Source organism: Dipodomys ordii, unplaced genomic scaffold, assembly GCF_000151885.1.
Source record: "Dipodomys ordii isolate 6190 unplaced genomic scaffold, Dord_2.0 Scaffold92, whole genome shotgun sequence".
Lineage (NCBI taxonomy): Eukaryota > Metazoa > Chordata > Mammalia > Rodentia > Heteromyidae > Dipodomys > Dipodomys ordii.
The window spans coordinates 3,600,260-3,622,806 of record NW_012267308.1 but is presented as its reverse complement, the minus strand read 5'-3'; the positions used below and the strand labels follow the sequence as shown (position 1 = coordinate 3,622,806).

At 53.2% G+C, this 22,547-nt stretch overlaps 1 protein-coding gene across 1 annotated transcript in view; it reads right to left on the bottom strand.

Moving 5' to 3' along the window:
- Positions 1-2,474: 2,474 nt before the first annotated feature.
- The window catches only part of Gramd1a (GRAM domain containing 1A), a 24,327-nt gene continuing 4,254 nt past the window's right edge, over positions 2,475-22,547 (bottom strand). Inside the window, exons 2-19 of the mRNA XM_013026223.1 lie at positions 18,347-18,557; positions 18,239-18,259; positions 17,889-17,973; positions 17,691-17,794; positions 17,488-17,583; positions 15,877-15,957; positions 13,857-13,969; positions 12,336-12,486; positions 11,449-11,647; positions 9,937-10,080; positions 8,216-8,334; positions 7,720-7,862; positions 6,321-6,424; positions 5,278-5,451; positions 5,070-5,157; positions 3,590-3,697; positions 3,370-3,490; positions 2,475-2,936 (exon numbers count right to left, since the gene is read on the bottom strand). Coding sequence (XP_012881677.1) covers positions 2,844-2,936; positions 3,370-3,490; positions 3,590-3,697; positions 5,070-5,157; positions 5,278-5,451; positions 6,321-6,424; positions 7,720-7,862; positions 8,216-8,334; positions 9,937-10,080; positions 11,449-11,647; positions 12,336-12,486; positions 13,857-13,969; positions 15,877-15,957; positions 17,488-17,583; positions 17,691-17,794; positions 17,889-17,973; positions 18,239-18,259; positions 18,347-18,448 — 2,046 coding nt within the window. The 5' untranslated portion in view covers positions 18,449-18,557 and the 3' untranslated portion in view covers positions 2,475-2,843. The remainder of the gene's footprint in view (positions 2,937-3,369; positions 3,491-3,589; positions 3,698-5,069; positions 5,158-5,277; positions 5,452-6,320; positions 6,425-7,719; positions 7,863-8,215; positions 8,335-9,936; positions 10,081-11,448; positions 11,648-12,335; positions 12,487-13,856; positions 13,970-15,876; positions 15,958-17,487; positions 17,584-17,690; positions 17,795-17,888; positions 17,974-18,238; positions 18,260-18,346; positions 18,558-22,547) is intronic.

Here is a 22,547-nt window from a genome sequence, read left to right as displayed (position 1 = left end):
CTCCCCTCCCTTCCCCCTTCCCCCCCTCCCCTCCCCATCCCTGAGGCCTGGGGGTGGGGGCCACACAGTATACAAACAGGAAAAAGTACCCTAGAGTCCCCCCCCAGAGGTCACCCTGGGACTGGAGGTGCCCGTCACTCCCAAGATCCCCACAGGCCCCCCCTGAGAATGACGTCATCTGCCCCTCCCCCTCTAGGCTACCTGCCCCCCCCCCCACCTCAGCACCAGAGGCCTTTGTACAACTTCTTGCTTGGGCTCCCCTTTGTCCCCCAGGTGACCAGGAGTCTCTGTTAGCTCTCTGCAGCCAGGTGGCCGTGGTCGTTCAGGATAGAGGGTGTCTTTCCAACCTGATCCCTCCCTCGCTCCCTCCCTCCTCCCCTCTGCAGGACCAGCTGCCCTGGAACTCATCATCCTGCCGCCTTTATCCATGGATAGTCTTGGAATTCCCACAGTGCTGGGATTGCAGGCGTCCACCGCCACTCCCGATGTATGTTCTTCTATAGGCCTCACTGCCTGTCCCCCCAGCCCTGGGAGAGCACCAGATTCCCAGACTCGGCCTGCTTCCCAAATGAACAGCCTGAGCCCCCTCGGGTTCCCTCAAACCCATTTCTATGGCCTCCGTGGTCCACTTGCTTCGCTTCCTTCCTTCCTGGGGTTTGAACTCAGGGCCTGTTTGCTGTGTCCCCAAGCTCTTGCTCTACCACTGGAAGCCACTTCTGGTTTTCTGGTTCACTGGACATGAGGCTCAGGGACTTTCCTGCAGATCCTCAGATCTCAGCCTCCAGAGTTGGTATTACAGGTAGGAGCCTCCAGCACCTGGCTCAATCTTTCGTTTTCTACAGCAAGAAACTGAGGCTGGGGGACGCTTCTCCCTCCCCGAGGGGTCAGGTAGCTGGCCTGGCCAGCCCAGCATTGATGGCGGCTGCCTGTCTCCTGGCAGGACAGGGAATGGGTTGGCAAGTGCACGCTGGGGGATGTGAGACTCTCAGCTCGCCAATGCTGGATGGGTTACCGTCCCAGAATTCCCCTGGCCCAGCCAGCCCAAGGGCAAAAGGAACCAAGATGTGGGGGAGGGGGGGGGATGGCAGGCCCAGGGCAGAGGGGCCCAGTGCCAAGGACACCACACCACACCTCCTAGCTCAGGCCCTTAATCCAGCACCTCCTGAGCTGTGGAAAATAACCCTGAGGACGAACCAGACCTTTCTCTGGGGCAGGGTGGGGGATGGTAGGTGGAAACACAGCTTGGATGGCCAGGGGGCAGGAGAGAGGGGGGCACCCGCTTCCTAACAGCCCTTTGGGCTGGAGGTCACCAAGTTACTAACATGCTGCTGGTTCATCTTCTAGGGGGCGCGGGGAGAGGGGGAGCATTGATCACTATCCCCAGTTCACGGGCACAGGCAACCGAGGCACACAGCTCAGAGGGTAGAAAGCCGGCTCTACCTTCCTCTGCCGCCAGTGATTCACTCCCTTCCGCCATCCCTAAAGATGGTGCTTACAAGATGGAGGCTGTAGTGCACGCCTGTAATCCCAGCTACTCAGGAAGCTGAGATCTTGAGGGTTGTGGTTCTAAGCCAAGCTGGGGCAGGAAAGGATGTGAAACTCTTTTTTGTCGGCCGTGGGGCTTGAACTCTGGGCCTGAGCGCTGTCCCTCAGCTCTTCAGCTCAAGGCGAGCGCTCTACCACTTGAGCTACAGTGCCACTTCCAGTTTTCTGGTGGTTTATTGGAGATAGGAGTCTCATGGTCTCTCCTGCCCGGGCTGGCTTTGAACCTCGATCCTCAGATCTCAGCCTCCTGAGTAGCTAGGATTTCAGGCGTGAGCCACCAGCGCCCGGCGGCTGTGAAACTCTTATCTCCAGTGAACCAGCAAAAAAAAGCCCAAGGTGTCTCTTGGACCCCTGCCCAGGCAGGCTTTGAACAGATCTCAGCCTCCTGAGTAGCTGGGATTACAAGCGTGCGTGCCAGTGTGTGGGGCAGAAATAACATACTGTCAGTGCTGGAGCTACTCGGCACAGCCATTATGTATGAGTTTTTTTTTTTCCCCCTCTCAATTTCTCTAAAATAAGCTTAACTTTTTCGAGTCTGCTGTGGGCCTATTATCGGGAGCGACATTTGCTCACACAGGCCTTGAATTATTCAAGCCTTGAATTTCCACCATCGTAGCTTGCTTTTCCTTTTTTCTGTCTGTCCTGGAGCCTGAACTCAGGGCCTGGCGCCACCCCTGAGTATGGATTTTTCCTCCAAGGTGGCGCTCTACCCCTTGAACCACAGCCATCCCTTGGAGATAGAGTCTCATGGACTTTCCTGCCTAGGCTGGCTTTGAACTGCAATTCTCAGATCTCAGCTTCCTGAGTAGCTAGGGTGACAATTGGGGAACCCCTGATGCCCGGCAAACTGTGCCTTCTTCCCACCACCCCAAGATTGAGCATGACGCCCATCCTCCTCCCATTCCTGGGACCCCGAAGGCAAAGCCACAGCCATTTCTAACCCTTTATTAGAGCTCTGTGGCCCCAAATAAATATAATACATTATTAACCCCAGAGCTGAGGGACGCGGGTACCCAGGGGTACTCCCCCCACCCAGCCCCTCCAAACCCCAGCTGGGTAAAATAAGTTAGTCAGGGCCTGCCAAAGGCCAGGCCAGCTCTCCAGCTGGGCAGGCCGGTTGCGTTGGGTTCGGTGGCTCCCCGCTTCGGCACGGCCCCCATGGTCGGGCCACTGGGAGGGGCGGGCGGGAGAGTTCCAGCCCTCACACTGGGCCAGCAGTGGCGGCCGGGGGGTTCACTCTGTGGTGTGGTGTGTCCTTTTGTCCATTTTGGAGGCGACGGCTGTTCGGCCGGAGGCTCTCAGGAGAAGCCATCATCCGTCTGCGGCTGCGGGTCGAACGGAGGTTCCGAGACAGAGATGCCCTGCTGCAGTTTCTCCAGGGAGAATTTCATCTGCGGGGAAGAACGTGGGGGTGAGCTCATCCCAACACTCTCTGGGCAGCAAAGTCGCCTGTCCCCCTTCATCTTCCCAAAGACAGCAGAGGCTGGTGGCTCACGCCTATAATCCCTGCTCCTCAGAAGGCTGAGCTTGGAGGATCACTTTTTTACTCAAGGTTAGCACACAGCTTCACTTCTGACTTTCTGCTGGTTCACTGGAGGTAAGAGTCTCACGTCTGGACTAGCTGGGATCCATAATCCTCAGCTCTCAGTCTCCTGAGTAGCTGGGATTACAGGCATGCGCTACATGCACATTCTTTTAGGTCTCATTAGGAAAACCACCCAACATAGAGACTGATTCTTCTATTTGACAGCAGGGGAAACAGAGGCCCAAAGAGCAGAAGCATCTGAACCCCAGGGTCCCACGGCTCTCCACCCCGGCCTGTACCTCATCCAGGAGCTCCACAGAAGCTCTGAGAATCTGCCTCCATTTGTGCACCTCGACGCTGTGGAACTGCTTTTGCAGGGCCAGGATCTCAGCCCACTCCGTGGCCGTCTGGGGGAATTTCCTGTGCGGGACAGAGGGTCTGAGCTGTGCCACCTCGGTTTCCCCCACGATGAGCACTGACCCCCCCCTCCTCGCCCCTACACCCCCTCCCACTACTTACCCCTTGGCTAGAGCCAGGTTATGCCAGGATTGGAACGTGTGAGCTGTCCGCTCCAAGGACCACAGACGGTAAAAGAGGAGTACATTGAGGGCGATGAGGACGATGAGGCTGAGGATGGGGAATCAGAGGTGAGGAGTTTGGGGGATTGGGGGGGTCCTCAGTCTCCCTCCCCCGACCCCAATACAATCAACACTTGGCCCTTTTCAGCGGCATGAACTGCAGCTCAGAGAGGGTGAGTTATCTGCCTAGGGCCACACAGCCCAGAAGCAGAAAAGCCAAGGTTTTCACCCAAACCCATCTGGGGCGGGGCGGGGGGAGGGGAGTAGTAAGGGGGCTTCTGGGAGGATGAAACACACAGAGGGGAGGGTGGGGAGGGGGGACCCTACCTCACACAGATCCTGGAGTAGCAGCAGGGAAGAGGGGAAAGCAAAGAGGTGAGCACCGGCCAGCCCTCCCGCAACCCCAGAGGCAGATTCCAACCAGCAGACTACTGAAACTGCTGGTCTCGGGGAAACTGAGGCCCGGTGTAGTTGAGGGTATGAAGTTGAGGGGTGCTTCCAGCCTAGGGAATCTGACTCGTCTTCCCTCAAAGGACCCTGACTTTGCCAGGCACCACCGATCAGGCACCAGTATAATCCCAGCTACTCAGGAGGCTGAGATCTTGAGGATCACAGTTCGAAGCCAGCCCGCTGGGTAGGAAATTCTGTGAGGCTCTTTTATCTCCAATGAACCAGCAAAAAAGCCTGAAGTGAAGGTGTGGCTCAGCCTTGAATCAAAAAAGCTCAGAGACAGCGCCTAGGCCCTGAGTTCAAGCCCCAGGTCTGATCTGGGGGCCTTACCTCTCTCCATTCACTTGACTCTTTTTTTTTTTTTTTTCCAGTTCTAGGGCTTGAACTCAGTTTCCCTGAGCCTCTCTGTGCACAAAGTTAGTGCTCTACCACTTGAGCCACAGCGCCACTTCAGGTTTTCTGGTGGTTTATTGGAGGTAAGAGTCTCACAGGGCCTTTTCTGCCTGGGCTGGCTTTGAGCCTCGATCCTCAGAGTAGCGAGGATTTCAGGCGTGAGCCATCAGCGCTCAGTTCACCTGGCTAATGCTGCATGCTCGAACCTTGTTCCTCTAGCCCTGGGTACGAGGCTAGACCAGGCTTCTCTGGGTACCCTGGCCCATCTGAGAGGGCCAGAGCTCTCATTGGCTGGCGCTCTACCACCTGAACCACACCTCCAAACCTACTTTTTCTGTGCCAGTCCTGGACGCTATCCCTGAGCTTTTTCCTTCAAGGCTGGTGCTCTTACCACTTGAGCCCCAACACCACGACTGCTCCCTCAATCTCCACCTTCTACAAGACAAACTGAGCAACTATTCTCCGGTGTGTTTGCAACATCCTGTGAGGCTGGCCAGCCCCTCTTCCCAGGTGAGCAGAGAGGCCCAGAGAGGCCCAGCACTTATCCAAGGCCACACAGCCCAGCTGCCGGTACTCACACAATGCTGATAAGAAACAGGGCGCTGGAGATGCCTGCCCCAGGACCCTGGTCTATGGGTGGTTCTGAGAAGCGGGAACTGAGGGAGCCTATGGGAGAAAACAACTCAGGGTTAGCACAGTCCCCCGCACCCCCTCCCCCCAGCCCCCCCACCCCCGCTCGGTCCCTCTGCCCTCCCAGCTCCTCCATCTGTCCTGACTGAAACTCACCCGAGGTGTGCATGCCAGCCCGGGCACAAGGGTCAGTGTCCGGGTGCTGGGGCCCATCTCCATGTCCCCTCCAGCTCAGGGGGCGCTTCCGCCTCCGGAGACCAGACAACAGTCCCCGAGTGTCCTTGCCACCTTCCTCCAGGGACAGCTTCTCCGCCTTGGCCAGCTCTCGCTCTGTGTGGGTCAGAGAGAGAAAAATCCTTCAATGGCCGTGTATAGTAGCGCACACCTGTAATCCTAGCTACTCAGGAGGCTGAGATTGGAGGATGGTGGTTTTGCAGCCAGCCCAGAGAAGAAAAGTCCATGAGACTCATCTCTGAGAAACCGTCGAACAAAAAGCTAAAATTGGCTGGGTGCCAGTGGCTCACACCTGTAATCCTAGCCACTCAGGAGGCTGAGATCTGAGGATCACGGTTCAAAGCCAGCCCTGGAGAAAGACCATGAGACTCCTATCTGCAATAAACACTCAGAAAACCGGAAGTGGCACTGTGACTCAAGTGATAGAGCGCTCACCTTGAGCTGAAGAGCTGAGGGACAGTGCTCAGGCCCAGAGTTCAAGCCCCATGACTGACAAAAAAAAAAAAGCTAAAAGTGTAGGTGTGGCTCAAGTGGTAGAACACCAGCCTTGAGCAAAAGAAAAAAAAAAGACTAGAGCATGTGGTCCTGAGTTCAAATCCCAGTACTGGCACATATAAAATAAAGAAAGCCAGGCATTGGTGGCTCACACCTGTCATCCTAGCTACTCAGGAGGCTGAGATCTAGGGATCATGGTTCAAAGCCAGCTTGGGGAAGGAAACTCTGGGACTCTTATCTCCAATTAAACCACTCAGAAAACCGGAAGTGGTGCTGTGGCTCAAGTGGTAGAGTACTAGCCTTGAGCTGAAGAGCTGAGGGATAGCGCCCAGGCCCAGAGTTCAAGCCTGAAGACCGACAATAAATAAATAAATAAATAAATCTAAAATAAATAGAGAAGGTTCTGGATGTCTGTCCCCAGCCAAGCCATCCCCCTCCCCCCACTCCCCCGCTGGCCTGTGATCGCCTACCAAGATGGTGGAAATATTCTTCAATGCCACTCCAGGTATTCTTCTCAATGAGCGACTTCACCAGGCTCCATGGCTGCTTCCGGTAGCGGATTTCTGAGGACACCCTGGTGACACAGAACAGGATCTGGGGGTGAGGACGGGGGACTGTTCCCCACCCCCAGTAGGACCCTCCTTCCCAGGACTCAGAGGCCCCTTTGTCACAAACAGGCAAAATGGGGGCAGGGGTTCTGTTGACTCGCCCCAGTGGCTTTTCTGGACCCCCACTTCTCACCTCTCTGGTGCCCACACACTCGCTGGCTTGACTCAGCCCCCCAAGCCTCTTCCCCACCTGGCTGCTGACCCCCCCCGCAGTCCTATATGGGGATGGGCTATGGTGGGGTTCAATGTGTTCCCCATCATCTCCCAAGGTGGCCAAGATGGGAGCTCATCCTGCCAGAGGCTCAGGACAGATGACCGTGAACTTGGTGCTGCCCCCCCCCATGCCTTCCTACCAACGCACCATGAAGCCAATCTCAGCTAGCTGTTGGCTCGACTTACAAAACTTAAAGAGAATCCAACTGCTCTGTGTGTGTGTGTGTGTGTGTGTGTGTGTGTGTGTGTGTGTGTACTGGGGCTTGAACTCAGGGCCTAGGTGCTAGCCTGAGCTTTCTCCCTCAAGGATGTAGCTCTACCAGTGAAGCCTCAATTCCACTTCTGGCTTTTGGGTGGTTCATTAGAGATAGTCTCACAGCCTATCTTGCTCTGGATGGCTTAGAACCACTATCTTCAGATTTTAGCCTCCTGAGTAGCTAGGAAGCCAGGTGTGAGCCACCAGCATCCAGTTTACATCATCTTTTTCTTTCCAGCCAATTTCCCACTATTAAGTCTGAGCGCTCTGAGACTAGAGATTTTGTCTCTAGGGTCTGGAATATGTGGATCACCTAGTAGATGCTCAATAAACAGCTGAACAAATGAATCTCACTGAGAACTCCCTCTGCGGGGAGGTGGTGCCCTCAGGACCCTCTGTCTCCCCTTTGCTATTCAGAGGGTCCCACCGTTCTTTTTATTTTTGTGCTGGTCCAAAGGCATAGCTGAAGACCTGGGTGCTGTCCCTGAGTTTTTTGGTTGTTTTTTTTTTCTGTTGGTCGTGGGGCTTGAACTCTGGGTCTGGGCTCTGTCCCTCAGCTCAAAGCGAGTGCTCGACAGCTTAAGCCACAGCGCCACTTCCAGTTTTCTAGTGGTTATTGGAGATCAGAGTCTCCCGGACTTTCGTGCCCGGGCTGGCTTTGAACCCAGATCCTCGGATCTCAGCCTCCTGAGTAGCTAGGATGACAGGCAGTCATCACACCTGGCAGCGTTGGGAATCAAATGGGGGTGAGGCGAGGAGAGCACGGGGTAGCCGGGCCTGGCTGTGGCTCACCGCAGCCGGGCCTTGTTCCGGGCCAGGCCCAAGATGCAGTAGCGATGCACGGTATAAAAGTAGTCCTGGTAGGGAATGCCCTGCGTCAGCACCTGGGAGTCCACCACGCACCCGCCCGCCTGCGGGCCCCGGCGGAACAGCGTCTGCAAGGACAGGAAAAGGGAGGGGAGGAAGGTCAGGGCCACTGCACCCGAGCCACCACCACAGGGCTGGCCAAGCTGGCCAAGCCACCGGGCCCTGTCCCGGGCTCCCCTCCAAGCCCCACCCACCCCACCCAAGCTATCACCCAGCCACTGGCCAGACTACCTCCAGGCCCCGCCCTCCCCTGCCAAGCCACGCCTTCCCCTCCCAAGCTATTACCCCGCCCCTGCCTCCAGGCCCCGCCCTCCCCTGCCAAGCCACGCCTTCCCCGCCCAAGCTATCACCCTGCCCAACCCACCTCCAAGACCCCGCCCCTGCCACCAGGCCCCTCCCTCTTCCCACCGGCCCCGCCCACCTGCGTCTCCACCACAGAGGCACTCTTGGGGCCCAGAGGGTTGCTGATGGGAATGGTGTAGGTCAGGACCCGACGCTGGTGGCACTTTGCATCCCCGCTCCAGGGGTTCAAGGTCACATCTGGAGAGGAGAAAGAAGCAGAATGAGAAAAATATTCTCTGTAGGAGGCTGGGCCTTTTATTTTGTCTGTCCTGGGCCTTGAACTCAGGGCCTGGGTGCTGTCCTTGAACTCAAGGCTCTACCACTTTGAGCCACACCTACACTTCTGGCTTTTTTGCTGTTCACCGACCTTTTTGCCTGGGCTGGTTTGGAACTGTGATTCTCATAGCTCAGCCTCCTGAGTAGCTAGGATGACAGGCGGGAGCCACCAGTGCTGGCAGCCTTTTAGTTTTGGGGAGGGCCTGGACGTCAGTTCTCTGTGGACTTGTCGCTGCCCACCTTCTTCATGTCCCCACTTGGCTCTATGTTACATGTTTCTTCTAAGGAGTCTGAAAACGCTCCCTCTTCCTGCCCAGACTGGCTTTGAACCATGATCTTCAGATCTCAACCTCCTGAATAGTTGGAATTCATGCTCAGGCATGAATCTGAGCACTGGGCTAAAAACTTTAAACATGAATAATAGTTCTGGCTAAGATCTCTGGTCTCTCCAGGGTCTACCTCACCCAACCCCTCAGTCTCAGTTTTTCTTTTTCTTTTTTTGTCAGTCATGGGGCTTGAACTCTGGGCCTGGGCACTGTCCCTCAGCTCTTCAGCTCAAGGCTAGCGCTCTACCACTTGAGCCACAACACCACTTCTCATTTTCTGGTGGTTTATTGGAGATAAGAGTCTCATGGACTTTCCTGCACGGGCTAGTTTTGAACCTTGATCCTCAGATTTCAGCCTCCTGAGTAGCTAGGATTATAGGCATGAGGCACAGGCACTCGGCTCAATCTGTTTCTGTCTCTGAACAAGTCCCTGCTTCTCTCCAGAGTATCAGACCAGAGGACATGGAACACATTTCCCTGGACCCCTCACTCTTATGGGGGACCCCCACCTTCTCTTGCTCACAAGTGGCCCCATATAAAACTACAGGATATAAGAATGCTCTGTGAGGGATGAGAACGTGGCTTAGTGGTACAGTGCTTGCCTCCCATGCATGAGGCCCTGGGTTCGATTCCTCAGTACCACATAAACAGAAAAGGCTGGAAGTGGCACTGTGGCTCAAGTGGTAGAGTGCTAGCCTTGAGCTGAAGAGCTCAGGGACAGCGCCCAAGCCTAGAGTTCAAGTCCCACGACTGACAGAAAAAAAAAAAAAAGAATGTTCTGTGAGCCGGGGCGCTGGTGGCTCACACCTGTCATCTCAGCTACTCAGGAGGCTGAGTTCTGAGGATCATGGTGCAAAGCCAGCCCAGACAGGAAAATCTGTGTGAGACTCCAATGCACCACTAGAAAACCAGAAGTAGAGCTGTGGCTCAAAGTGGCAGAGCGAAACAGCTTGATCCTTAAGCAAAAGAAGTCAGAGACAGCGTCCAGGCCCTGAGTTCAAACCCGATAACCAACCAAGGGGGAAAAAAAAAATACCTTTATGGGACTCGTGTGTGTGTGTGTGTGTGTGTGTGTGTGTATGTGTGTGTGTGTACCCCAACACAGTGATTTTTCAGGGAAAAAAATACCTTTATGGGACTTGTGTGTGTGTGTGTACCCCAACACAGTGATTTTTCAGGGAAAGCCCACGATACTGACCTGTGAACTTGCTCTGCTTCAGGAAGCCCTGCAGGAAGGGCGAGTCGGAGAAGAGCATCTGCTGAAGCCGCTCAGCACCCACGTGGAAGACCGAGTTGATGAGGAGCCGGCCAGAGAGGTCAGGAAGCAGAGCAGCCAGGTCAGCTGGGAGACACACACAAGGGGGTGGGGAGGCCCTCAGTATTTGGGGTCTCATTCGTCTCTCTCTCTCTCTTTCTTTACCTCTCCCTCGCCCTCTCTCTCTTTCTCTCTCCTCCTCCTCCTCCTCTCTCTCTCCCTCCCCTGTATCTCTCTTTGAGCAGACCCAACTTTCTGGAGCACAGAGCACTATCCAGCCCCTCGGATACAGGATTGGTTGAAAGTGACCACATTGTCCCTCCAGCCAGCCAATCAGAGCCACATCATGATGGTTCTGGGTGGGAGCACGTGCGCGGGCGCGCACACACACACACACACAGACGCACATCATCCTGGCCAATCACTTTCGTGTGATCATAAGGGTGGCCATGGGATTGGACCAGAAGTGTGGTGTAACCCAGGCTGGGCCAATCAGTCATAGTGATTGGCTCAGAGTTGAGCTCCTTCTGCAAGTGGAACCAATCAGAGCCAACTCTAGGGGATGTGGTTTGGGTTTTTTTTGTTTTGTTTTTGGCTATAGCCACTGGCAAAAAGCCCGGGGCTCGGGCTTGCCCTGTCTCAGTTAGAATAAAGGGTACCCCAAATTAGATGGTACAGAGAAAATTAAAAACAATAATTGGCTCAAGAGCTTTAGGCATACTTTACGAATTCATTTGCTTTTCTTAACAATCCTATGGATATAGGATCTTGAACTCAAAGCTTTACACTCTTGCTTGGTTTACTTGCTCAAGGTTCACATTCTACCACACCAACACTTCTGGCTGGTTCACTGGAGATAGGAGGCTCAAGGATTTTCCTGCTCAGGCTACCTTTGAACCACGATCCTCCTGAGTAGCTAGGATTACAGGTGTGAACCACCAGTGCCCAGCCATGGAGTGATCATTATTAAGGTCTACCTCCATTTTTCTAGATGAGGAAAAAAAAAATCAGTGTTCAGAGAGGTTAAATCATGTTCACATCACAGAATGAGACACATGAGCCAGGATTTGCACCCCAATGTCTGCCTTTGCTGTTTTGTTTTGTTTTCTTTTCTTTTTGTTTGTCGGGCATGAGGCCTGAACTCTGGGCCTGGGCGCTGTCCCTCAGCTCGTCAGCCCAAGGTGAGCATTCTACCACTTGAGCCACAGCACCACTTCCGGTTTTCTGGTGGTTCACTGGAGATGAGCCTCCCGGACTTTCCTGCCTAGGCTGGCTTTGAAGTGCGATCCTCAGATCTCAGCCTCCTGAGTAGGTAGGATGCCAGGCGGGAGCCACCGACGCCTGGACTTGCTCCTTTTGTGTTTGGAGTCTTACAAGGCACCATTTAACCCTCGTAAGTAAAGTTTGCCCTGGGATAACTGAGAGAAAAAGCCATTCGGTTCACGCGGGCCTCACCTTCCTCCCCCGTGGATGAAGAGGAGTTGCTCGTGTCTGTCAATAGCTCGTCTCTAGGCAGCAGATCCAAGGGGCCCAGGGTGCTGAGGTTCTCAGGTGGGGCGGGCTCTGTACTGGGGGGCTCTGTGACTGGCGTCACTGTCTGACTGGAGGAGGCGTCTGGCTGGCTGTCCGTTTGCTCTTCCTTGTCTTCCTCCACCTACATAGAAGGCTTCATCCGTCCCTTCCAAGTTCCTTGTAAGGCCCACCCTAGCGCCCAGCTTCTCAGCCAGTCCTGGGGCTTGAACTCAAGGCCTGGGCACTGTTTCTGAGCTGCTTTTGTTCAAGGCTAGCACGCTAACAGTTGAGCCACAGCGCCACTTCTGGCTTTTACTGTTTCTGTGGTATTGAGGAGTCGAACCCAGGGCTTCATGCATGCTAGACAAGCACTCTACCACTGAGCCACCTTCCCAGTCCCCTGAGGAGTTTTTATTGGAGATAATCTCACAGACTTTCCTGTTCAGGCTGGGTTTGAACAGTGATCCGCGGATCTCAGCCTCAGGATGACAGGCATGAACCACCAGCGCCTCAGCTCTTCAGCTCAAAGCTAGCACTCTACCACTTGAGCCACAGCGCCACTTCCGGCTTTTTTCTGCTTATGTGGGGCTGAAGAATCAAACCCAGGGCCTCACGCATGCGAGGCAAGCCCTCTACCACTGAGCCACCTTCCCAGCCTCTCTTTCCCCTGTTTTGTCCATGTCTTTTCCTATTTACATTCATTTTCTTGCCATCTTCCTATCTTCATCTATTCCCCGCCCACTCCTGCCCCTCAATGATGCTCCTCTGTTCTGGCCTCTGTCACTGGGCCCCTAATTCCACCGTCACCCCATGAGCGCCCTCCTGCTCACCCCATGGTCTGCGTCACTGCTGGCTCGGGAAAGGTTGGGAGTGACTCGGCCGCGACGTAACCCCACGGGGCTGGGCTCCTGGCTGCGGTCGGTGGCCCCGGAGGGAGCGATGTCACTCAGAGCGATGACATCTCCCACCTCCTTGGGGCTGCTGTGGGGGAGAAAGAAGGAAGTGACATTTCTGCTCCTTGAGACACTACATAGCTTTTGGGGGGAGGGGTTGGGGGGTGCCAGTCCTGTGGCTTGAACCGGGCATGGCCTGGGTTTGTTGCTATGCATTTTTTTGCTCAGGGCTAGTGCTCTTCCACCTCTGGCTTTGTGATGATTCACTGGAGATAAAAGTCTCATAGAAGTCAGGTGCCGCAATAGCCAGGATATGGAAACAACCCAGATGTCCTGCCACCGATGAATGGACCCAAAAATTGTGGTATCTATACACAATGGAATATTACGCAGCCATTAGAAAGGACAAAAATAATGGCATTTGCAGGGAGATGGACGGACCTAGAAGAAATCATCTTGAGTGAGGTAAGCCAAGAGCAAAGAGACAAATGGCACACGGTCTCCCTGATAAGTGGATGTTAAATCCAAAATGTTAGGTGATACGACAAAATTAGCAGGACTTAAGAAACAAAGGACTTCCACTCATCTGGTCGGATCACTACTAAATAACCCCATGCTGCTGATCACATATATGGTATATATGTGCACACCAGAGGGAAGCCAGGAGGAGGACACAGAACTAGAGGGATTCAGGGAAAAACATACAACAGCGGAACCCATCAGCTGCACTGGACATTGATCAAAATGAACTAAGCAACTCAGTGGCAGCGATGGGAGGGAGGGAACAAGTGGGAAAGAGGGAACAGCTGATGCTATGCAAAACAAACGAAATGTACATACCACCCAATGTGGAAGAAATAACTGTATCACAAAGCTCATAGAACTCATAAATGCTATAGAACATGATAGACAATTTGCTCCATGAAAGTTAAAATGTGTTTCTAACTTTAAGCATCACTATCCCACAATACTGTGAAATTTGGGAAATTATGTAATCACTTAATCACAATAAAAAATTTGAAGAAAAAAAAAAAAGTCAGGTGCTGGTGGCTCACGCCTGTTATCCTAGCTACTCAGGAGGCTAAGATCTGAGGACTGTTGTTCAAAAGCAGCCCAGGAAGGAAAGTCCATGAGACTTCAATGAACTACTCAGAAAAAGCCAGAAGTGGAGCTGTGGCTCAAATGGTAGAGTACTAGTCTTGAGCACAAAGAAGCTCAGGGACAGCAGCCAGGCCCTGAGTTCAAGCCCCAGGACTGGCAAAAAAAAAAGAGCCTCATAGACTTTCTTCCCAGGCTGGCTTCGAACTGTGATCCTTAGATCTCAGCCTCCTGAGCAGCGGATGACAGATAGGAGCCAACAGTGCCTGGCCCCATTCAGCCTCTTGAGTCTATCCAGGACTCTAGGAGGTCTGTACACAGCACCCCCATTCCCAGAATAGCCACGCACCACCTACTCACCCAAGTCCATTGAGCTGCAAAGGGCAGACATAGTCTTCGTCTTCGCTGGTAAGACCCAGCTCTGAGCCGTAGCATTGATGGACCAGGTGCCACAGTTCCCGGGGACTCAGTGTCTGCACACACAGGACAAGATGGTAGAAGGTTGGCTTTGCTCCTTGTAGTTTTCTTTTTTCTGTTTTCTGCCCAGGCCAGTTTTTTCTAGCCAGGTTGCCTTTGTCCAAGCAGTTCCCATGATGTCCACAAGAGGGCAGCATGACCTCCCTGGCCAGAGCAAAAAATGGAGGCCCAGGAAGGGAAAAGCCATGGATTCAACTCTGAGATTCCAATCCGGTCAAGACTGTGGGAGTGGCCATGATCCCAAGGTCTAAGCTGTTTTGTCCAGCGCCCCGCTGTGACCCCAACTATTCCTCCGGGCATCCTCAGGACCCCCAGGGGCTCTGGGTCAACTACAGTCAGAATGGCAGGATGACAACACGACACAGTTTTAACTGTCAGGAGCCCCAACAGCTCTATGTACTGAGCCCTTAGGAAAGGGAGCGGGGAGAGAAGACATTTCTCACACAAGTTCAAAACAGTTCTACAAAGCTCATGCTGAGAGCCGGTGCTGGTGGCTCATGCCTGTCATCCTAGCTACTAAGGAGTCTGAGATCTCGCAGGTCAGAGTTCAAAGCCAGCTTGGGCAGGAAAGCCTGTGAGCCTCTTATCTCCAATGAACTTCCAAAAAGCCAAAAGTGGATCTGTGGCTCAAGTGGTAGAGCGCCAGCCTTAAGCAAAAAAGCCAAGCAAGCCAGGCACCGGAGGCTCACGCCTGTCATCCTACCTACTCGGGAGGCTGAGATTGGAGGATCACAGTTCAAAGCCAGCCTGGGAAGGAAAGCCTGTTAGACTCTTATCTCCAATCAACTACCAAAAAAAAAGCCAAAGTGGCATGTTCTCCCTGCGGAAGTTAGATCTAAAACACACTGGAACATGATGAATTACACAGGATTCTAGATACTCACGTAGAGTGGGGCCAAAAGAGGATAGTCTTAGGAGAGAATCAGAAAGGTGCAACAGGGGCTGGGAAGGTGGCTTAGTGGTAGAGCGCTTGCTTTGCTTGCTTGGGGCCTTGGTTCGATTCCTCAGCACCACATAAGCAAAAAGAAAAAAGCCGGAAGTGGCACTGTGGCTCAAGTGGTAGAGCGCTCGCCTTGAGCTGAAGAGCTGAGGGACAGCGCCCAGGCCCAGAGTTCAGGCCCCATGACAGGACCAAAAAAAAAAAAAAAGAAAGAAAGGTGCAATACCCAAGCGTCTCTTCATATTTATATAAAACAATATACATACTGAAATGAACTCCAAAGATATGGAAACAAAGGATTTTTTAAATTTGTTTTCTTCTGATGACTGTATTCTCTACCTTATCTACAGTGCATTCGCGTGCACATTTGTGGGCGGATGGGGAGAGGCCACAGAATCCGAGGAAAAAGGTGAAAAAGTACAGCAGAGCAGCGCAGTGGACACTGGTGAAAGTGAACTATGTAAGCCATGGGTGGAGATGGGAGGAAGGGCAGGGGAGCTAATGAGGGAACAGATGACACTGCAAAAGGAATGTACTTACTACCTGAAGTATGTAAATGTTACCACACTGTATCTCACCTCTAAAATAACAATCCAAAGCTAAAACAAAATCCCAAAAGTCCAGCTGTGGCTCAAGTGGTAGAGCTCCAGCCTTGAGTACAAAAGTTCAAGGACAGCTGGGCGCTGGTGGCTCACGCCTGTCATCCTAGCTACTCAGGAGGCTGAGATCTGAGGATCTCGGTTCAAAGCCAGCCTGGGCAGGAAAGACCCTTAGACTCTTATCTCCAATAAACCACCAGAAAACCGGAAGTGGCGCTGTGGCTCAAGTGGTAGAGCACTAGCCTTGAGCTGAAGAGCTGAGGGACAGCGCCCAGGCCCAAAGTTCAGGCCCCACGACCGCCAAAAAAAAAAAAAGGTTCTGTTGGCACCCCAATCCCTCTGCCCGGGCCTTACCAGCACCCACCTTTTCCAGTAGCGCGTTCTGCCAGAGGCGGAAGATGAGAAGAAAGCAACGGTCCCGGGCCCCAAAGGAAGTGAAGAAATGCTGGAGAGGGGATGGGGGGAAACACACAGCCGAGTGAGGGGAGACCCCCAGCCTCAGGCAGCCCACGACCACCCCCGATCTGCACCGCCACGCATCGCCACGGGTGTCTCTATGTTCCTCCCACAGAGCATTGATCCTGTGCCTGGCCCTGTGCTAGGTGATGCTGAGCCCTCACTGGGAAGAGGACACACTAGACCTTCCTCAGAGCAAGCAAGCCAGGTTCGAAGCCAGCCCGGGAAGGGAAGTCTGTGAGACTCTTTATCTCCAATGATCCACACCAGAAAACTGGAAGTGGCGCTGTGGCTCAGGTGGTAGAGCACCAGCCTTGAGTGAAAAAGCTGAGGGACAGCACTAGGCCCTGAGTTCAAGCCCTAGTACTGGCACAAACACACACACACACACAAAGGAAGTCTGCTGTGGCCTTTTCCCCTGTCCTCTCTGTTTCCTGTTGGGCCACTGGGGTGACATGAGCAATCTTGTCATGAGGACACTTGGATAGCATGGTGGTGCATGCCTATAATACCAGCATTTGGGAGGCTGAGGCAGGAGGATGTCAAGCTGGAGGCCAGGCTAGGCTACATAGATCTAGATCTTGTCTCAAAAGATCAAGTTGCAGCTGGGTGCTAGTGGCTCATGGCTGTCATCATCCTAGCTACTCAGGAGGCTGACATCTGAAGATCATGGTTCAAAGCCAGCCCCGGCAAAAGTGTCTCTGTGAAACTCTTTATCTCCAATGAACCACTCAAAAACTGGAAGTGGGGCTATGGCTCAATGGGGTAGAGCGTTAGCCTTGAGTGGAAATAGCTCAGGAATAGCACACAGGCCCTGATTTCAAGCCCCAGGACCAACTAAATAACCAACTAACTAAAATCAAGTTGCTCCGTGGGAGAGCACTTGCCTTGCATGTACAAGACCCTGGGTTTGATTCCAGCACTGTAGAAAGAAGTGGGAAGGGGATGGGAGGGAAAATCAAGAGGAGGGAACATGGGGGATGGAGGGTGGGGAGCTGCTGCGGGGCGGGGAGGTCTGGGGGGCTGGATCGATGGACAGGAATGATTTTTCCAGCCATTACGATCCCCTGATCCTAATGTTATTTTTTGTTTGTTTGTTTCTTCCTGAGCCTGGGGCTTGAACTCAGAGCCTGGGCACAGTCCCTGAGCTTCTTTTGCTTCTTCAAGGCTGGTACTCTGCCACTTGAGCCACGGTGGCACTTTCAGCTATTTCTGAATAGTTTGATTCTCATGGACTTTCCTGCCTGGATTGGCTTTGAACCGTGATCCTCTTGATCTCAGCCTTCTGAGTAAGTGGGATTACAGGCGTGAGCCACTGTCACCTGGGTGATTTTGATGCTTGCTGGGGAGGGGGAGGGGGTTACTTCTTGTAGGGGCCAAGAAGGCTGGAGTCTCTCCCACAGAGAGATTCAGGTCAGAGGTGATGGGGGCCGGGGCCCTGCCAGGGGTTGGAAGAATAAAAGAGGTGGCCAGAGGTGAGAGGGGAAGTGGGGGGGCCCACCGGGGCCTCGGGGCTCACCTTCTCACTTTCTGTACAGATTTGGATGGCGTTGGGGATCAGCTTCGCTGTTTTTTCCTTCTTGAGACAAGTCACTTCTTTCAACTGGATGGAAATCTGCAGCCAGGAGATCAAAAGCAGCCAAGAGTTCTAGGAACCCCACCCCACACCCTCATGCCCCATCCCCAGGCACCCTCTCCTAGTCCCAGACCACCCAGGCTCACCGTGGTCTCCCAGCGGAAGATGTTACTATAGAAACAGATCCAGTTCTCAGAGAGGTAGAGGCGGCCCTGCAGCAGGATCTCGCGCTGCAGAGCGCAGGAGTAATCTGAGAGCAAGGAGAAGGGAGAGGGCGTCAGGCAGGGGCATCGGAGGGTCACCCACAGGCAGGTGGGCTGGTCCTGGGGTACCCCGGTTCTCACCCACAATGAGACGCTCCGCTTCAGGAAGTTTGCTGAACAGTTTCCGGAAATCTTCATTGCGTTGTTTATACGTGGGGCTGAGCATCTAAGGGAAGTAAAGTCTGAACCCCAATCCAGTCCCAGAGCCGGGTGCTGGTGGCTCACACCTGTAATCCCAACAACTCTGGAGGCTGAGATCTGAGGATCGTGGTTTGAAGCCAGCCCGGATAAGAAGGTCCATGGTATGATTAACCCTGGTCTGCGGACCTCTATGCCCGCTCTGCTGCTGACTCCTGTAGTCCAGGGCTCCCACCCAGCATGTGATCCCTTGCTCCACACCCTCTGACACCCACTTCTGCCCAAATACTCACACTGTACCAGCTCTGCATCTTCTGCAAGAAAAAGAAGGGGGGTCAGGATGAGCCAAGCGCCCCCCGCTCCCGGCCAGCTGCGCACCCCCAGCTGGATCCCACACACACCTTGCTGTTGCGGATGAAGTTCCGGCCTCCCAGGCTCTGGGTGCTGGGGGTTCCAGGCACCCCACTCTTCTCTGAGGAGCTATCTGACCCTTTCTCCACCATGCTGCCTGCTTCTGGCTCCACAGGGGGCCGGCCTGGGGGCAAAAGCTGCAGCCGCTTCCGGAGAGATGGGGAGCTGTTTGGGGTGCTCCGACCAGAGTGGGGCGTGGTGCTGTGGGCAGGGGAGGAAGAGGGTTAGAGGGGGAACAGGTTTGGGGGTGGGTGGGCTCAGGCTCACCCATCAATCAGCCCATGGATTCCCCAGCTACCTATTCATCCATTCACTCAACCATCCACTATGCATCCATCCACCACCATCCATCTTCATCCATCTACTATCCATCATCCATCCATCCATCCACCACCATCCATCCATTCATAATCCATTCATTCATTATCCACATAACCACTCACTCATCCACTTATCTACTCATTCATTCATGCATCCATCCACCCACTACCCATCCATTCATCTATCTACCTACTCATCCATCCATCCATCCATCCACCCATGCATGAACTAATCTACCTACCTATCCATCCATCCACCTATGCACTCACCACCCACTCATCTACCTATTCATTCATCCATCCACCCACCCATCCATCTACCTATTTATTCATCCATTCACTCACCCATACATCTAACCATCCACTTATGCATCCAGCTATCCACTCACCAGTCCATCCATTCATCCATCCGTCCATCCATTCATGTATACATCCATCTATCCACTCATCAATCCATCTGTCCATCCATCCATGCATCCATTCATGTATATATCCATCTATCCACTCATCAATCCATCCGTCCATCCACTCATTCATGCAGCTATTCATCCACCCACCCATCCATCCATCCATCCACCCATTCATGCATGCACGCATGAATCCATCCATCCACTTACCAACTCACCAATCTATCCATCCACCCATCTATCCACTCACTCATCCATCCACCCACCCTCCATCCAGCCAGCCAGCCCTTCCTCCCGTGTCCGTCCGCCCTACTTCACATCCTTACACTGCAACCCCAGAGCAGCTTCCTTAATGCATCAGTGTCACTGTCACTTCAGGCTGCACCAGAGCATGACAAGCCCAGGTCCTCATGGGGCACAAATCAACACAGATGCCATTTGCTTCTTAAAAAAATAACTTGCTGGCCAGGCACCTAGCTACTCAGGAAGCTGAGATCTGAGGTTCATGGTTCAAAGCCAGCCTGGGCAGAAAAGACCATGAGATTCTGATCTCCAATAAACCACTAGAAAACCACAAGTGGTGCTGTGGTTCAAGTGGTAGAGCACTCGCCTTGAGCTGAAGAGCTCAGGGACAGAGCCCAGGCCCAGAGTTCAAGCCCCATGACCAACCAAAAAGAAAAGAAAAGGAAAAGAAAGCCTAATTCACTTATACAACATACATCTATAAAAGAATGACTTTCTAACTCAATTACTCAAGCTAATTGTAGGTTTTTTTTTTTTCTGTCTTTTCTTTTTCGGTACTGAGGAACTGAACCCAGGACATTTCACTTGCTAGGCAAGTGCTTTGCCACTGAGCTACATTCCCCAGTCCCAGTTACTTAACCTAAAAACCCCTCACCCCCTCCCTCCATATATATATATATATACACACACACACACATATATATTTATGTTATTTTTTTTTTTGCGGGGTGGCGCCTATGGTTTTGTGAGCCACACCACCACGTCTGGCTTTGTGGTGGTTCACTGGGGCTAAGAGTCTCATAGACCTTTCTGCCTCGGCTGACTTGGAACCGTGATCCTCAGATCTCAGTCTCCTGAGTATCGAGGGTGGCCTCAGCCCAAATCTATATAATACACATGAGCAACTGAACGAATGGCGGTGCCAGCTGCAGCTGGCAGGAGCAGAGACCATCAGATAAGGCACCTTCCCTCAGAGAGCACCCAGGCAGACGTTAAACAAACAGAACACTCAGAGATAACTGAGCAAACACAAGTGTCCTAAGGGCTGCGGGGTGAGACTAGGGAATTTGAAGGAGACCTAGCTGACTCCTTATCAGCACCTCTGTCAAGTCCCGTGTGATTAATGCTATTATTCCGTAAACAACCCTGAGCAATCCCTACGGTTCCCATCTCCATTCAAGAGAAGGGAGTGCGGCCAGGCTTTGGAGCTCACGCCTGTAATCCCAGCTACTGAGGAGGCTGAGATCTGAGGATTGCCGTTTGAAGCCAGCCCAGACAGAAAAACCCATGAGACTCTATCTCCAATGAACCAGCAAAAAGCCAGAAGTGGCAATGTGGCTCAAGCAGTAGAGCACCAGCCTTGAGCAAAAAATAAAAAAAGGGGAGGAGGGAAGAAAGCTAAGGGACAGTGCCTGTACCCTGAGTTTAAGTCCTAATACTGGGGTGCATGTACACACACACACACCACAAAACAAGCACTGGAAATATAACAGAGTGCTGACCAGCAAGCAAAAGATCCTGGCTTCCAGCCATCCACAGCAGAGCAAAAAAACAGATGAATCCACGAAGGAACAAACTGAAGAAATGCAGGTTTTTGGAGCACCCTCCCACCCCCCACCCCGGGCCCCCTGTTCAGCTTCTCTATCAGAGTCTTGGGCCCAAGAGATTCTCCTAAATGTTCAAGTGTGAAGAGGCAGACAACCGGAAACAGAGATGGCTCCTTCAGCTACAGAGTCTGCAGAGGCCTCCGTGGGGCGAGGCTCCCCAAGCCAAGTGAGGACAAAGAACAAAGTTGGCAGAGAGAGAGAGAGAGAGAAAGGGAGAGAGAGAGAGAGAGGCGGCTCTAGGTTCAGGAACACCAAGTTCAGGGCCAGAGCTGAGCTTGACAGAGCAGGGGAAGCACGGAGGGGTCAGCCAGGAAGGGAGAGGAGAAGAAAGGAGGGGGGAGGGCTGCAGAGCGCTGGCAGCTCACGCCTCTGTCACCCCAGCTACTCAAGAGGCTGAGATCTGAGGATCACGGTTCAAGGCCAGCTCAGGCAGGAAAGTCTGTGAGACTCTCATCTCCAACGAACCACCAAAAAAGGCAGAAGTTGACAGAGCGCCAGCCTGTCAAGGATAGTACCCAGGCCCTGAGTTCAAGTCTCAGTACCAGCACAAAAAATATATAGGAAAGAAGGGAGGAAGGGAAGGAGAGGTGGGAGGGCCTCATGCCACAAGCCCTTGAACCTCAGTTTGGAGTCTGGCTCCACCCCCTTCCCCTGCCTCATTGGGTCTCTCTGACCTGAAACACAGCCCTGCCCTTTCTCTATAAGTGTAGGGACAAGGCCACCCCAGGGCAGGTTCAAGGCCCCACACTGTCAGTTTTTGCTGTTGGGCAGGACTAGGAGGAAGTGTGTTGAGGGCCCACGCAGGAGCCATAGGGCAGCCTGACGCAGCCAGCCGTGGCAGGGAAGGGAGGGCCGGAAGCTGTGGCAGGGCCAGGACCGTTACAGGGCGGGGACTTGGAAGAGAATGAGGTTCTGCCACAGCAAATGCTTCACCTCAGGCTTCCTGGACCCGACAACAGTCCCCCCACCAAGCTGGCCCATGCCGGAGAGGGGCAGGGGCAGACACCCGTGTGCAAGAAAGAGAATGCCAGTGCGCCATCTTGGAAAACTACCTTTCTCTGTTGGGTGCTGGTGCTCATGCTTATAATCCCAGCTACTCAGAAGGTTGAGATACAAGGATTGTGGTTTAAAGCCAGCCCAGGGAAGGGAAATCCATGAGACTCTTATTATTTCCAATGAACCAGCAAAAAGCTGGGAATGGAGCTGTAGCTCAAGTGATAGAGTGCAAGCTTTGAATTAAAAAAAAAAAAACTAATGGGGGGCTGGTACTGTGGCTTAGTGGTAGAGTGCTTGCCTAGCATGCATGAAGCCCTGGGTTCGATTCCTTAGTACCACATACACAGAAAAAGCCAGAAGTGGTGCTGTGGCTCAGCTCATGTGGCAGAGCGCTAGCCTGGAACAAATGAAGCTCAGGGACAGTGCCCAGGCCCTGAGTTCAAGGCCCAGAACCAGAAAAAAAATAAATAAAATAAAAAAATAAGGGGCAGGGCTGGGAAGATGGCTCAGTGGTAGAGCGCGTGCCTTGCATGCCTGAGGCCCTGGGTTTGATTCCTCAGCACCACATAAGCAAAAAGAAAAAAGCCGGAAGTGGCGCTGTGGCTCAAGTGGTAGAGC